Source organism: Lepus europaeus, chromosome 3, assembly GCF_033115175.1.
Source record: "Lepus europaeus isolate LE1 chromosome 3, mLepTim1.pri, whole genome shotgun sequence".
Taxonomy (NCBI): Eukaryota; Metazoa; Chordata; class Mammalia; order Lagomorpha; family Leporidae; genus Lepus; species Lepus europaeus.
Window position 1 is genome coordinate 153,357,682 of NC_084829.1, and position 16,920 is coordinate 153,374,601.

General features: G+C 38.8%; 1 protein-coding gene across 2 annotated transcripts in view; it reads right to left on the reverse strand.

The window, feature by feature from the left end:
* The window catches only part of LOC133756266 (nesprin-1-like), a 175,170-nt gene that overhangs the window by 90,544 nt on the left and 67,706 nt on the right, over positions 1-16,920 (reverse strand). For both annotated transcript variants that reach the window (XM_062186946.1, XM_062186947.1), the window contains 8 exons: positions 16,447-16,623; positions 15,826-15,981; positions 9,236-9,391; positions 6,558-6,728; positions 4,094-4,227; positions 3,536-3,740; positions 1,196-1,378; positions 472-618 (listed from right to left, as the gene is read on the reverse strand). In XM_062186946.1, coding sequence (XP_062042930.1) covers positions 472-618; positions 1,196-1,378; positions 3,536-3,740; positions 4,094-4,227; positions 6,558-6,728; positions 9,236-9,391; positions 15,826-15,981; positions 16,447-16,623 — 1,329 coding nt within the window. The remainder of the gene's footprint in view (positions 1-471; positions 619-1,195; positions 1,379-3,535; positions 3,741-4,093; positions 4,228-6,557; positions 6,729-9,235; positions 9,392-15,825; positions 15,982-16,446; positions 16,624-16,920) is intronic.

Here is a 16,920-nt window from a genome sequence, read left to right on the forward strand (position 1 = left end):
GTAGAATGATCAAATCAAGCTATTAGGTAACATTCTTCGAAAGAGAAAGATCATGCTAGCTATCAGGAGTGGAGGAGGTTTCGGGGTGAGGGGGTACATGCAAGGTCATGGGAGCTGCTGCAGCAGTTGAGAGATCAGGGAAGCTTGAAGCAGGGGAGGGTGATGTTAGCGATGAATGTTGGAGACTCAAAAAGGTGGAGGATGGAACATGGCGAGGGACCCAGGCAGAAAGAAGAAGAATGAGGTGGTTTTCTAGGTCTGGCCCTGGCTGTCCTCCAACTACTCCCCATGGCTTGGGCAATCAGCTTGCATTCATTGCCCACACACTGATCCTTCCTCTCAAGAAGATGGATCTGGGGAGAATTTCCTGAGGGCTCGAAAGAAAGGGGATGCCCATGTCAGTTTCCAGTTTCCCTGAGGATTCTAAGGCAGAGAACAGCAGATCTGGGACTCAGACTGGAATATCCTTACCTTAAGCTCTTCCATCCTTTCCTGGATGCTTGAGAGGTCTGAGGAGTGGGAGGGGTCCTGCCCTTGGAGTATGTCTTCAGCTTCCACTATCCAGGCCTCCAAAGCTTCTAAACTCTGGGCAAAGGTTTCGTAGTCAAGAACTCCAGCCTGTTTTGTTTTTTTTTTTTTAAGCAAAAAGAAAATTGGTGTTTCAATGAAATATATTGACATTTTAATAGAATCTCATGAAAAGAATCTATCAAAATTAATTTTCATCTTCCCAAGTCAAATTGCTATTCCAAGATGTCATTATTAAAAATCTGAGGCTATAACAATATAAATTCTCTTTATTCTGTAATTTTCTAAGTAGAATTATCATTAATCAATAACCAATTAAAGTTATTCTTTAAATAAATTATCAAACAAGATGTCTGAGATATATTGATTCCTGCAAAAACCTAAGTTACATAAACATGACTGTTAATAAGCATTTATTAATTGAACAAACCATGAAGGCAGGCATAGACATCCTGAATGGAATTTAAAATTACATTGTAGAGTACAGTACAAAACTCTCACTTCCCCTTGTTCCTACTGGGACTCCCATATTGGTTTATCTTTTTTATTATTATTCTTTGCTGCTGAAGGAGGCATTGTCTCAGTGAAGAGAAACCCTTTTCCTGTGTGCAGCCTGGACTTTACAGAACACTCGGGTTATACCACACACTGCAAATGAGCTCTGTACCTGTAACACCGTCTGCTGTTTGCAAAGAGCCTGCTCCATGGCGCCCAGGTGTTGACTCAGGGAGAGCTGATCAGACTGAATAGCCGATGCTGCTGAAACATCCACTTGTTGTTTAAGCTGCTCTCCCAGCTCTTGGAGAACAAAAAGGGAATCCTTGACTGTTCCCAGTCCTTTGAGGAGGTCCTAAGGCAGATGAAAATAAGGCCTCATGAAACAACATGGTAAGTGTATTCCTTGTTATAAAGAACAATCAGCAGAGGACCACCGTCTGGAAATATCCCATTCTTATTTACCAAACTATTACACTAAATAACATACACCTGCAGAAAAATGACTGAGCCTTCAATCCAATCTCTAAAACGTTATGTATGTTTAGCAGTTTAAACGCATAATACACATTTTATGTATAGAAATTTCCTTCAACAGATTTCTGGAAAATGGAATTAAATGATTAATTTATCAGTGCAAAAATATTACGAAATGTATTCAAACAAGGGCTTTCCAAATGTTCATAGGAAATGCATATTATGAAATTATGCACAAATTTCAAAATTTTGCACCAACATAAATTTCTCCATTAATTCTATTTTCCACAAACTTTTGGAAGTGCACTGTGTGTGGTTTTTGTGCATGTGTAATTACTATTCTGATAAAAGGTACATAGGTTCATCACAGGACACTGAGTAAATGAAGGAAACACATAAACAAGGAAAAAAGCATGATCCACACATGAAGCCAACTGCTGGAAACATTGTGGCAGTTATTTCTTATCTCACTATGTAACCGAGAACAAAGTCAAAACGCAATGCTCTATTTCACCTTTTCCTCATTGTTTGTACCAGAGATGAGCTGGTCCACAGCAGTTCCTACATGTGTTGTGCATTACTGTAGTTACCATAACCCCCCTCACAGTGGGGTGTAGAGCCCATTGCCGATTCTGGTGAACAGGAGCGCTAGTGGACCATACCTCTGTTCTTTTCTATGATACCACTTGCCTCTACTCCATGTGGAATCCTCTTCTAGCCTCAAAACCACAAGCCTGTAGGAATGCTCCTCTGTCCCTGGTTTTTATCCATGAGTGACAACTTCTGTTTCTTCCACCCCACTGGACGTGGTGGAGAGTGCACAGACAGCTATGCCTACATAGCCACTAGTGCAAGAGAATGACAAAGGGCTCCCTTGATCTTGTCGTGGATGACTGACAATCTTCATTTTAGGAGGACTGAAAATGACAGATCCGGGTGGGCATGGGGCACAGTGGTTCAGACACTGCTTGGCTGTCCATGTTCCCCATGGAAGTGCCTGAGCTCACAAAGTGGCAGTGCTTCTGAGACCAGCTTCCTGCTGGTCCACACCCTGGGAGGCAGCAGGCAATGGCTCAGGTGGTCAGGTCCTGCCACCCACGTGGGAAACCTGAACTGATTTTCTGGCTTCTCGCTTTGGCCTGGCTGAGCCTCAGTCATTGTAGGCATTTGCGGAGCGAACAAACGATGGAAGCTCTCACTATTTCTCTCTTTCTCAAATAAATAAAATTTAAAAATTTAAATCTCATTAAATTCAAATAAAGAAAATGACAGAACTTGTAAACTATGAAGACACAGAAAATATTGTATCAAATTAATCTTTAAGCTTTAAAGTGATTATGTCAGAGTTATTCAAATAACTTTCACATTTATTTCACATTTATTTTTTATACTTGCCTAATCCTAACAAATTTCTTTGGGAAAGTTTAGAAGCAGATCTCTGTGTAAGTTAACTGAAATAAAGACAAATCAGGATAAATAGCAAGAAACATGTGCTGGAGGAAACGAGAGCTGTCCCTGATAATCTTAACTAGGTTACTGGCAATTACAGTGAAAAAGATTTTTTAAAAAGCTATTAAGCCATATGCCAGTGAATCACGGGAGAAGGCCTTCTTTCTACCATTAACTTCTTAGGTAAAACCATTATGTAGCTGCTGACATAGCAGATATCCAATCTATCTGGACAGTATCTTTAACAGTAGTTTTTAAAAGACATATCATTCCCCACATGTTCACTTCCTATATTGGCTGTCTCAGCAAAAACAGATAGCCTAAATCTTCACACGGATTACATTGTCTTATGAAAATTGGACAATAATCCGTCATTTAAAATGAAACAATGGGAGGGACCCCCTTAAATGTCATATCCATGTAACTGTGTTCTGAAAATATAGCAGGCTCTTTGACATGTAAGATGATTATTCTGGGTTAAGTGTCTTACTGAGACACAGCAAAAAGTCACACACATCAGCATTAGCTCTGCTAAACTTGGGAAATCTAGGGACTTCCGGGGAAACACCATAGTTCCTGAACATACATTGCAATCTTGGATCCATGTAGCAACTTCATCATCAGCGATGTCCTTGTCAGTGGCTGCCTTCAACAGCTCATTGGTTCGCTCTTCCTGCTGCTGGACGGTAGAGGTGCACTGTCTGGAATAGTCCTTGTACCTCTGCCAGAGCTGAAGTAGGGCCTTGCTAGAGTGCAGCTGCTCAGCAATCTCTTCCAGCAAGTTATTCCATCTGGAAATAATAGCCAGCACTTGTGGGCAGATGACAACCTCTCATCAAACACTGTTATTTACTATCTTATTTTGCATACTCTTGCTTCATGCAAATATGAAAATAATACAGGCATGATTCATCCCTATTTAACATAACAAAACTGTGTTCATATTTCAAAGGTAGATAATGGCAATCTTTGGATATGTAGCAGTCTAATTATTTCTAAACATCTTTACTACATCATTGAATCTATTATGTGGAGATCAAGATATCCACAGAATAGCATCTATACAGCTCAAGTTCAGAAGTCAGAAACTTTTAACAGTGTTATTCATAATAAAGTTGGGATATGAATAATGTATACTTCATACCTCATATTGACTTCTTTTAGTGTGTTGGTAAGAGTTTCTGTCACAGGTGGGTGACATTCTTTTAATAGCTGGTTGGTAACAGAACCGAATTTCTGTAAGCTCTTTTCTTGTTTTTCCAGATCATCATGGAGACTCTGCCCAAAGAAAAAGTCCCACAGATGACATGACATGATTTAAATTACAATGAGCAATATTAAAATAATTTATAGGTTTACGTACATGCAAAACTTTGCTCCATTGATTAATAAGCTTTCCTTAGATCATTGCATCCTTGTTTATGATTTTGTTCTTACAGCTATGAGAAGAGATTCCTAGCCACTTAGCCTTCTAAAATGGCACCTGGGATTGTGTTGGAAAACATCACATAAAGAAGGATCCTTTTCTACCACCTAGTAGAGGGCTATGGCAGTGGCAGGTATCTGTCATGTGTGCTGCTCTTTGACATTCAAAACCAAAATCCAGGTCCCCAGGTCTCTGATTTTTACATACCCAGAGTGGTTCCACTGCAAATTCCTGATAATTAAGATCCTAAGAACTCATAACTTTTATCAGCTATAAATTCTATTTCTGGGTATTCTTTCTGGCAAAGAATTTGTTTAAAGATTTTTATTTTTAACTGAAAATTATTGTATAAATTATAGGACACATGGGGCCAGTATTGTGATGTAGCAGGTTAAGCCACTGCCTGTGACACCAGCATCCCATATTGGCACTGGGTTGTGTTTCAGTTGCTCCACTTCTGATCTTGCTCCCTGCTAACAAGCCTGGAACAGCAGTGGAAAATGACCCAAGTACTTGGGCATCTGCACTCATGCGGGAGACCCAGACAAAGCTCCTGGCTCCTGACTTTGTCCTGGCCCAGCCCCAGCTATTGTTGCCATTTGGGAAGTGAACCACCAGATCGAAGAGTTTGCTTTCTGTGTGTGTGTGTAACTCTCCCTTTCAAATAAATAAATCTTTAAAAAATTTTTATAGGGCACAATGTGATATTTTTACATGTTTACATTTGGGATGATTAAATCAATCTAATTAACATATTGTCAATTTTTGCCTGAAAATGTCAAACTCATAGAAATAGAAAGTACAACAGGAGGGGGAGATGTAGTTTAGAGGGTATCTAGTTTGAACTAGACAGCAGGAATAAGTCTACTGATCCAGTGCACAGGATTGTCACTACAATGAACAATAAAGCACTGTATATTTGAAAATTGCTTTAAGCAAAGAATCTTTACTATACAGACTCAGCGGAGTCTTCTTCCAAGGACCAGGGAAGTTTTGATAACTGTAAGAAAGATGTTATCCTAGAAATACCGAACTGATAAGCTCAGTTTTTACAAAATCTCTATAGGTGAAGTAGGGCACAGTAAGTTTGTGTTGCTTAACACCTACGTCTGATGACCCTCAACTCCAAACAGTCAAGGAAAAGACCCTAATCCTTTCATATCTTACACAGCATTTATAGGTCATAAACCCAAAAATATATAAAATTTAAAAAATACTTCTTATCTTCTCAAACTTATAATGTGTATTTAAATGGACTATTCTCAAAATAAGTTTCAATAGTCCTTAGTGTCTGCAACAACTCTTGTTTAAAAGAAATCATTTTTAGGTAGTTCATTCCCTCCTCCCTCCCAAATTGTTTGGAAAATGTCAGTCCCAGAAGAAAGTCTACAAATGAGGTCAGCCACATATCCACCACAATCGCCAAGCCAGGGATGTGGGACGGATGTAACAAGGGTACATGCTGAGCTTTGCTGGCATCTCAGCCCCCAGAGGCCTGCTCATCCATCCCAATGTCTGCATTATTTAGCCAAGGAGAAAGAGCAGCATCAGGTGAGCATGGCCTAGGGCCAGGCATGCAGGGAGTGAGGGCTGCAGCAAATTTGAGGGCAGTGACCTGACATAGGAGAGAGTTTCCTGCTTAAAACAGCCACAATTTCATTCTGGAAAGATGCAATGATAATAGACACATAGGAAAACAAGCAGAAAGTGCTTGCAAATAGGATGGCGTGGACACATCAGAGAGGCCACGGATATTGGACAGAGTGAAGAGTAAACAACTTAATGGTATAAACATTTACCACTTTTACTATTTTTCTCTTTGCTTTCTTTAAAATCCCTTAGAATACATTTGTAGAAGCAAGAGAAAAAGAGAACAGGAAGACACAAAAAGCAGTGACAATGAATCAAGGAGGTTGATTTGGGTATAAATTTTATAAAATGCATTTATTTAGGTATTTATAAAACAGAATTTTAAAAATCATTTATTTACATCCAAGTTAATAAAAAATTTGGTACTCATGGACAACTTTAGCAATGAAGCACGTGAAATTAATTTTGATTTAAAAAACAATGAAATATCAACAATATACAGCAATATTCTGGTGTGATGCTCGCAATTGCTAATTTTCCAGGGTTCTCAAATGAAAACAGATGTTAAGACAGAACTAGATTCATTCCTTACCTGAAGATTGTCTACCTGCACCTGCACTGCCTCTAAGGAGCCAGTCAGCAGGCGGAATCGGGACAAAGAATATCTGGCCTCCATGAGGTAACTGTTTATCTCATCAAAGGCCTTTTTGTGATGGCTCCATTGGTCAAGCACAGACTTCAACAGTATCTTCAACTGCCCAACCTTTGGAAACAAACACTGCTTATAATTGCATAATATTTACGATAATGGAATATATAATCAATTCAAAGAAAAACATTAGAAATTTAATATGGCTTAAGGCAAGGAAACTAAAAGAGAAAAAAAAAGAATGAGATAAAATGTAGTAACTTAGAAATTCATGCTCTTAACAATTGAACACTAAGTCTGAATGGAAATGTATAAGGATGACTGGTAAATGCATATATTTTAAAGGGATTGTATTGACAACAAAAGTTTGGGAAATGTGTTAAGTAACTGTTTTAAAGGCGTTAACTCATTTAATCCTCATAATGATCTCATGGGGCAGGTATAGTCATGGTGAACAGGACTCAAGACCACACTGTTAGAATCTGAGAGATCTAATCTTAAATCCAGGTAGTCATTATCCTCACATGCATCAGAAGAGCTTTCATTTTTGTCTACGTCACTTAGAAGTCTACTTTGGACCTGTTGGATGGCACCACTGATCTTAGTGTAATCTTTTGAATGGTGAGTCATAAGCCCATATTTTAGAAAAGAGATCATGTAATTAATTTTCATTTGCATTCTTTGATTTTCTTCTCGGCACAAAGGAAACCGATAGAGAAACACTCTTTCGAGTCCGAAAAAAGCAATGCTGCCTCATCTCAGACAATGCCCATGGATGCTATCAAAGCTGCAAAACACAAATGAAAATAACGATCAACAGAATTTTTAAAAGAGCTATTTTAATCTTATTTTTGTTTTTCATGAGGATATGTTTCTATGAAATGCCCACTTTATGATAACTTTTTCAAAAAATGTATCCATTAATAAAAAGTACATAATAAAATAGATTTGGACGCCGTGGCTCACTTGGTAACCAGGACTAGAACCTGGCACTGGCATCCCATATGGGCGCCAGGTTCTAGTCCCAGCTGCTCTTCTTCCAGTCCAGCTCTCTGCTGTGGCCCAGGAAGGCAGTGAAGGATGGCCTGAGTGCTTGGGCCCTACACCCGCATGGGAGACCAGGAGGAAGCACCTGGCTCCTGGCTTCGGATTGGTGCAGCACACCAGGCCGTAGTGGCCATTTGAAGGGTGAACCAACGGAAGAAAGACCTTTCTCTCTGTCTCTCTCTCTTCACTAACTCTGTCAAATAATTAAATTAAAAAATAATAATAAAACAGATTTAAAATCAGGTTAAACATAAGGGAAGGGAAGAATAGAGAGCTGAGAAGAGTGCATAGACCAGAAACCATTGTCAGGTCCTATGGGTCCCAGTCAACTTCTTTGCACATCAGCTCCTATCTCTATAAATGTGATTCTTAAGATCCTACACAGTGTGTGCTCAAGACAACTGTGACCCCACACTACAGAGTAGTATCTGTTGATTCACTTATTATTGGAGGATTTACCAGTTAATTCAGCACATACTTATAAAACTGCCTTTCAAGAGTACACATTTAGCGAGAGAAATTTAAATCCACAAGTAGTCAACAACTATCTTAGCATTTGCTAAACAACATAGATAAAAGCAAAGGAGAGAAGAGCTTGGGAGTAAGAAATGAAGAAGAAAAAAGGCTATCTGTTTTTTAAAAGGTATTCTTGAAGGTCCCGCCTGAGATGGTGAATTTGAGAGGAGAGGAAGGGAACTGTGCAGATACCTGGGAGAGGCTGTTCCAGGCAGAGGGAACAGCAGGTACAAAGTCACTGAGTGCAATAGGTGTCTGTTGAGTTCAAGTGCAGGGGAGATCAGCATGGCAGAAGCTATAGGAATCTGCCGACCACCACAGGAAGAGAGGACCGAGACAGAGTGGAAGCCTGATCATCAGAACGAGACGGAAGGGGATTTTGAGCAGGAGTGTGTGATGCTCTGACTTCCGTTTAATCATACCCTTCCAGCACAGAGACTGTTTAGGAGGCCCTAGAAATAATCAAGACAGGCGATGACAGAGACTGAGACTTGGATGTTAGCTGCAGAGATGGATAGAGGTCAGAGTACGATCTAGTCTGGAAGTGCATCTGACACAACTTTTGTGCGGACAAGATGTGGGATATGGGAGAACGCAAGGAGTAAAGATCAACTCTTCGGAAGGGTAGGGTTGTCATCCAGTGAGGCAGCAGAAAGAGCAGTCTTGCAGTTTGGGCACAGAGTGTGAGATATCTATCAACCACACAAATGGAGTCGTCTGCTAGTTGGATTTCTCCTCCTCTGTGTAGAGATTAGAAGAATCCGAGCTAAGGACAGACACTGAAGAATTATCTGAACCTTGATGGGTTCTATAGCAATGGGATTGAATAGGATTATTAAGAGTAATGTTTATAATCACGGGTATTACAGGAAACACCTGTATTTATTCTGTATTCTGTTATATTTTTGAAAACAAAGTTAATGAAGTAGACTTAGTATAAACGGAATAGATATGGAGTTGACCAATATTTACTCAGTTATTTTAGGAAAATCAAAACCCAGAGTTGAGATAGGTGCTGGCAAACAGTTTTGGAGCCCGGTGTCCACGGGCAACATTACCATGTGGTCTAAATTGGCCCAGGTCTGGTTGAGCTCCTGCAGCGTGGTCCTAACAGTGCCGGAGACTTCTTCTTTCTTGTTCTGAATCAAAGCGAGTCCACTCTGCTCAATTTTCTCTATTTCTTTTTCTTTTGCTTTAATTGAATCTTCCAGATCCTGAAAGATTTTTTTAAAAAAATTGTTATTTTAAATTGTTCTTTTATGGAATTCCAGGGAGCCACTAGAACTGAGCTATTATAGTTTCCTGTCCTAAAATTTTTTACTAATCCAAAAAGATTATCATTTTCCACAACAATACATCTACCTACACTTAAATGTTAAAAAAAAAAAAGTCTTTTTACCCATGGGAAACTAGCATATCTGTTTTGATTATCAACCAGATAAAGAAGTATTATGTAAGGTTTTAAAGATGATTTAATGTTGGGGCCAGTGTTGTGGCGTAGTGGGTAAAGCGGCTGCCTGCAATGACAGGTGCCAGTTAGTGTCCAGATTGCTCCACTTCTGATCCAGTTCCCTGCTAATGTGCCTGGGAAAGCAGCAGAGGCTGGCCCAAGTGCCTGGGTCTTAGTACCCATGTGGGAGACTGGGAAAAAGCTCTTTGCTCCTGGCTTCAGTCTGGCCCAGGACTGGTTGTTGCAGCCATTTGGAGAGTGAACCGGCTGACGGAAGATCTCTCACTGTATCTCCCTCTCTCTTTGTAATTCTTTTTTTTTAAGAAAGCTTTTATTTAATGACTGCAAATTTTATAGGTACAGCTTTAGGAATATAGCAGTTCTTCCCCCCATATCTCCACTCCCACCCCACTACCGTCCCACCTCCTACTCCCTCTCCCATCCCATTCTTCATCAAGATTCATTTTCAATTATCTTTATATACAGAAGACCAACTCTATGCTAAGTGAAGATTTCAACAGTTTGCACCCACCCACACACAGACACAAAAATATAAAGTACTGTTTGAAAACAAGTTTTACTGTTAATTCTCATAGTGCAACTCATTAAGTACAGAGGTCCTACATAGGGAGTAGGTGCACAGTGACTCCTGTTGTTAACAATCAACACTCTTATTTACGATGTCAGTGATCACCCAAGGCTCTTGTCAATAGCTATCAAGGATATGGAAGCCTTTTTAGTCCACAAACTCAGTCAGTATTTAGACAGGGCCATAAGCAAATTGGAAGTTATTTCCTCCCTTCAGAGAAAAGTACCTCCTTCTTTGATAGCCCCTTCTTTCCACTGGAGTCTCACTCACAGAGATCCTTCATGCAGATCATTTTTTGCCAGAGTGTCTTGGCTTTCCATGCCTGAAATGCTCTCATGGGCTTTTCAGCCAGATCCGCATGCCTTAAGGGCTGATTCTGAGGTCAGAGTGCCGTGTAGGGCGTTTGTCAGTCTATGAGTCTGCTGTGTGGACTGCTTAATGGTAACTTATATTCTTAAATTCATGTGGGTTCATATTCAAAAAGTACACAGCAGAGCTCAGAAGAAGAGCATAACGGAATGGTATTTGGGTTCCCAGTATGTGAGATTCAATCATATTTCTATTTCTGTAAAGCTGTGTCCCTCTGGGTAAGTAAGAAACTTTCATGAAGTCTCAGTTTCTTCAGTTAGAAAATCAGGAGACTGGGAAGGATAATCTCTACTAACCTCTGTTTCTCTCTAAAATACTCTGATTCCATGATTCAGAAAAAGCAAATCTTCATTTTCCGTGGGGTGTTTATGACTACCAGTATGAAAAGTTCCAGAAAGAAAAAATAAAAGGAGGAAGAGATCTAGAGTTCATAGTTAACCACGTAAAAGAATTCTGATATATTTTAGTGCCATTTAAAAATGTGCAGAGCTCAGTGAAGTAACCTAGGAGTGCCATCAACGTTTTATAGATAAATCAATGGAACACCACGTCATCAGACCTGTCTTGGGTCACAGTGCTGTTGAGGGCTCCTGAGGGGATTAAAATGCAAACCATTCAACTACTAACTCTCAGCCCAACAACAGAGGTAACCCACGTGAACAGGAAACTTTGCAGGGTTGTAAATCACATCTTGGGGTGAAATGAAAAACTAAATATTGAGGCATGGATACATTCCCACGTTCAGGAGTATACTTCCAGAACTGAAAATAGATTTGTAGGGACTGGATGTTAGAAAGGACAAAATTCCAACATATTTTTAAGTATTGATAATGTTTCAACTGTGTAAAAAGATTTTCACCCCATGAAGATCCCTTTATCAATAAAACTATCAGGACAGGACAATGCTGTTGATGTTAATGAGGAGTCTAGTGTCTCATTATACTAATTCAATTTTTGTACCTCTTATTTAATATTTTTGCCCCTTTCATTTTTGTTTCTGTTGTGGTTCAACCTTTTAATCTCTCTCAACCTCATTTCTACAACAGATATATTTTTTGCTTATTCCAAAGAAACAAAATGAGATAAATATATATGGAATATGCAAGATATTATTATGTGTAGCCATATGATAATCTGTTAAGCTTCAATGCAAATATATTTATTTTTCTCTCCTGAATTATCATAAAGCTATTTTTTGTCTTGGTGCATTAATTAGAAATTCATAAATTTAGTTGCTTAAAGAGATCATTTTTGGTTTTTCATACTGTTCTTTCATTTCTATTTTATAATTGTTAATATTTTGACAGCTTTCATAATTACCAGAGAATGAATACAGTGATTACTGAGATTTTAGGTCCTTGACATAGTGCAAAAAACCTAATTAATTTTACTATTTAAGGATTTTTCTCTCCCTTTCTCTAATAAATAATTATGTATCAATCCTAACTTATATTTTAAGAATATGTATTACTTTTTTATTTCAGCATACAATAAGCACCACAACCCTTCTTAAGTGTCAATTATGATTCTAAAATTCAACAATTAGAAATTAATTTTAGGGGCCAGTGCTGTGGCATAATGGGTTAAGCCACCATTTGGGTGCCAGTTCAAGTCCTGACTGCTCCACTTCTGATCCAGCTCCTTGCTGATACACCTGGGAAAGCAGTGGAGGATGGTCCACCAATGCTCCTGTCTTCAGCCTGGCCCTGCCCTGGTTGTTGTGGCCATTTGTGGAGTGAACCAGCAGATGGAAGACCTCCCTCCCTCCCTCCTTCTCTCTGTAGCTCTGCCTTTCAAATAAATAAATCTTTAAAAAATAATTTTATTCTCATTTTTCATAGATGTCAACTATGTCAACACATAGATGTCAACACATGATAAAAGACGCTACACATACATATGTTGGCATAAGAGCAAAGCCCAGGAAGGAAACAGAATTGAAACGTATAGTTTATGCAAAATTAAGATGTCTTTTTCTTTCCTGCTGATAATAATTAAAAATGTTTCTCTTCCTGATCAATGAAAGGAAAGGCCAAGCCTAACATTTTTGTTACAATAAATCATTCTTAACTTGGGTTAACTCAAAAATATCAGTTTTATGTTGGTTGCAATTAATAAATCACTTCTAAAACACTGGAAAAATATTCAAGAGTTTTAAAACAAAGTGAAGCTTGAATCCAGTCACTGATTTAAGTATGCTGGCTTGAATTTCACACTCTGGTCCAAAGGAACAATTTCTCAAAAATGACAATAAATTTTATCAAGGTTTGTGGTGTTGCCAAACAGAACATGCCAGTTAGGCTATTGCGATTTATGTGAGATGTCCCCAAATAACTGTGTGGGCTACTTTCATTCTGGTTTTTGTTTCAAATAAATGACCTTTCACTTGAAGTCACAAATCAGCAATGGTGCAGAGTCCTCTAAACCATATTCTAAGCTTTCCGCCCTGACGCTGTCTGACCTGACCCTCTGGGAGACTACTCTTTTAAGGAGAAGACATGCACCCAGAAAGAAGCAAAATGGAAAACCAGAGAGAGAAAAGTGGAAAAAGGAAAATTATTTTAATGGAATATTTCAATCATCCAGTGCTTAAGTTCATTAGAGCAAAGAAGTTTAATCTGGCTAATGCTAAGCAATCCAAAATACATTTAAAAATTAACAAAAAGCACTTTAAATGTATTTATTTATTTTTTTGAGACAGAAGAAGGGGAAAGGAAGAAAGGAGGGAGGGAGGGAGGGAGGGAGGGAGGGAGGGAGGGAGGGAGAGAAGGAGAGAAGGAGAGAGGGAGAGAGGGAGGGAGAGGGAGAGGGAGGGAGAGGGAGGGAGAGGGAGGGAGAGGGAGGGAGAGGGAGGGAGAGAGAGAGCAAGCACCTATATCTACTGTGTCACTCCTCAAATGTCTAGAATAGTGGGCTGGCCCAAATCAAAGCTAGCCGCCAGGGAACCCAATCCAGATCTCCCGTTTGAGCCAATTACTTGAGCCATCATCACTGTTCGCCAGCAGGAAGCTGGAAATAGGAACCAAAGTTGGGTGTCAAACTCAGGTACTCTGATGTGAGACACAGGTGTCTCAACTCTTAGACTAAACGCCTGCCCCTAACAGAATACCTTAAAACTCAACAAAAGGTATGACGTTCATCTTCAGTAGTGAATTTTTGAAATTGATTTAGTAGACTTTAAAATTTATAGCCTGAATTGGAAATACTACTAGCCCCTAGAAAACTGGAAATGCAATGAGACTAGTTAATGCACGTCACGTTTTTGGCCTTTACTATTTTACAAATCCATCTTCTAAGATATTTTAAATTTCTTATTAATTCAAGGTATTTGTCTAGTTGATGTTTTTGTCATTTTATGCAGCCTCAAAGTTGTAATCGAGGGGTCACCACCGTGAAGCAACAGGTTAAGCTGCCACTTGCAACACCAGCATCCCATATATGAGTGCCAGTTTGAGTCCGGGCTCCTCCACTTCCAATATAGCTTCCTGCTAATGCATCTAGAAAGGCAGAGGAAGATGGTTCAAGTTCTTGGGTCCCTGCTACTCATAAGAGATCCAAGGATGGAGCTCCCGTCTCTTTGCTTTGACCTGGCCCAGCACTGGCTATTGTAGGCATTTGGGGAGTGAACAGGCAGACGGTAGATCTCTCTCACACTCCATCATTCCTCTTCTTCATCTCTCCCTGTTTATGTGATGTTCTGTCTTTTGAATGAATGAATGAATGAATGAATATTTTTAAAAATGCAACCCATTAGCTAAGGAACCCAACTCTGGGAACCTGAGCTCTTTCTTATCTAGACCAAAAAAAGCTTCGATTGAGAGCATCAGGAGATCTCTTCCCACATGTCCCCAATAGAAAAAGTGCTGATTGGAAGGGACACCATGACCTAATCCAGTTCTTTTAAAAACCAGGATGTAGGGAGAGGAATTTCCTGCACAATCACTTCATAGTTGACTATTCAGTTGTTCTTGGAAAACACTGCAAGAGAACAGTCATAACTAATGTGTAACACAGTGCAATTAGTGAATTAGCTTAAACAATTTTATTACAGCATTAAATGTAATTCTCACATTTTTTTCATATAAACAAGAATACCAGAGGATCAATTACATGTTCCTAAGTTACTGAAAACATTTGAGCTAGAAGTGTACCACCTGAATCCTTGGTCCTCCTTACTAACAGTTGGAGACAAGCAGGCTGTGTGTGTCCCCTCGTGACAAAGGAACACCGTCGCTTGGCAAGAGCAACAGGTGGGTGGGCAATCTGGGACCATTGGGATACCTATATCCTATCTCAGAGTGCCTGGGATGGAGTCCTGGCTCTGCTTCCAATCCAGCTTCCTGCTAATGTGCCTGTGAGGCAGTAGCAATGGTTCAAGTAATTGGATTCCTGCCAGCCGTGTAGAAGTCCAGGTTAGAATTCCTGACTCTTGGCTTCAGACTAGCATAGCTCCCTCTATTGTGAGTATTTGTGGAGTGAATCAGCAGAAAGAAAGATTTATCTCCATCTCTCTCTTTCTGTCAAGTAATATTTTTTTTAAAGTAGAATGGGAATCCAGTCAAGCCTCTAATGCTAACTTCCATGTATAAGAAATTCCGAGATGATAAAATCAAGTTAAATCGCATCTTAAGGAAATGCACAGGCTAACCCTGAACAATCTAGTTCCAGCAGCAAGTTCTAGTATTAAAGAATATTAAATAGACTTATGAACTCTAACAAGCAATGTGGACCCTGTTCATATTCATATTTGAATAAATTAATTTAAAACGCATTTTTAAAGATAAGGAAATATGATTAGCAATGAGGCATAAAAATACTAAGGAATTATGGTTACTTTTTTTGTAGTGATAATGTTATGATTGCATAAGAAAACACTGATTGTCTAAGATGTATATGGTAGTTTGTAGGAATAAAATGACATGTCTGGGATTTACCATGCAATCTTTAAAAACAAAGAGAATTCAGGAAAATATACTGAAAAATATGGATAACTATTAAATCTAATGATTATAGGATTCCTGGCATTTCTATTTACAAGAGTAAAAATTTTCATAATTTCAAATTTTGAAAAGCAAGTGCAAAAAACCTACAGTTAGGAAACTCTATAAATCATATAATCACAGAAATTTAATACCAAATGTATCTATTTAAAAATAGTTAACTCCCAACTCTCAGGCCTTCAAACATTCAGCACATGTGTGGAACAGTGAGAGGCGCACATGAGCCACTCGGGCAAGTACCTGACAGTCTTTCAGTGAGTTCTGCACGGAAGCCTGATCCCCAACTTGCTGCTGTTGTTTTAGCCTCTTTTCCTGGATTTCAAACCAAGTTTTCAGACATTGTACGTTATTTTCATATTCTGACCAAGATTCCAATAAGCCTTCCAACAGCTGGATCTGAACAGACATAATGACATAAAATTTGAAATTTTATGTTAAGATCAAATCATTGGCAAGCTAATTACTCAAGCCACTATTTTCTCCAAATTAAGAATTCCTAAAATAAGGTCCACTATATATTAGATTATAAAAATTCTGTACAATGTGAATCAAGTGATACTGTTGGTAATCAAGAGAAGATGCCAACTTGAAACAAAAAAAAAAAGGAATTAAGAGCCATCTTTAAAAAAAAATTGAAACAACCCGACACAAGCAAAGAGCAGAAAAGGTACATAAAACAATTAATAAGACTAAATAAATTTAGAATAATAAAATCCTCAATAACATTATCAGAGGCATTCTGGAGTCCAGTACAGATATACTGCTCTAGAACTGAGTTTCCCTTACCAACCATGCCTGTTTTGGGAAATGGGGAAGGGATGCTATACATATATAGGGGCAGCAGCAGGTCACTTGGCTTACCTTCTCACTTACTAGACCTTGCAAGATTTGCCAACTTTTATTCATTGCTCCCAGTTGCTCAGCAAAATCAGTCTTATCACTCCGTTTACTTTCCACATCCTGAGTGCTGATTTGTAGCACAGACTGGTTCACAAAATCAACTGTCAGCTGCTTACAGTTAATGTCTATCTTAAAACCCTAAAAAAAAAAAAAAAGAGGAGACAGTAACACAACCAGGAGTTGTACATGTAAATGCCTTACTATTTTACCAGGAATTGGAAAACCTTAAGTGACCTTAAGACTAACATTATAACGTCCATTACTTAGTTCATTTATTCATATGACCCATTATTTTCAAAGGTAAATATTTACCTGTATACGATCATACAAACATACACATAGAGGCATATAAATATAGGAAGATATTTAGGTAGAAGATGTAGAACTGGATAGCTTATAAAATCTCACTATAAATACTTATAAGTTATAGTATTT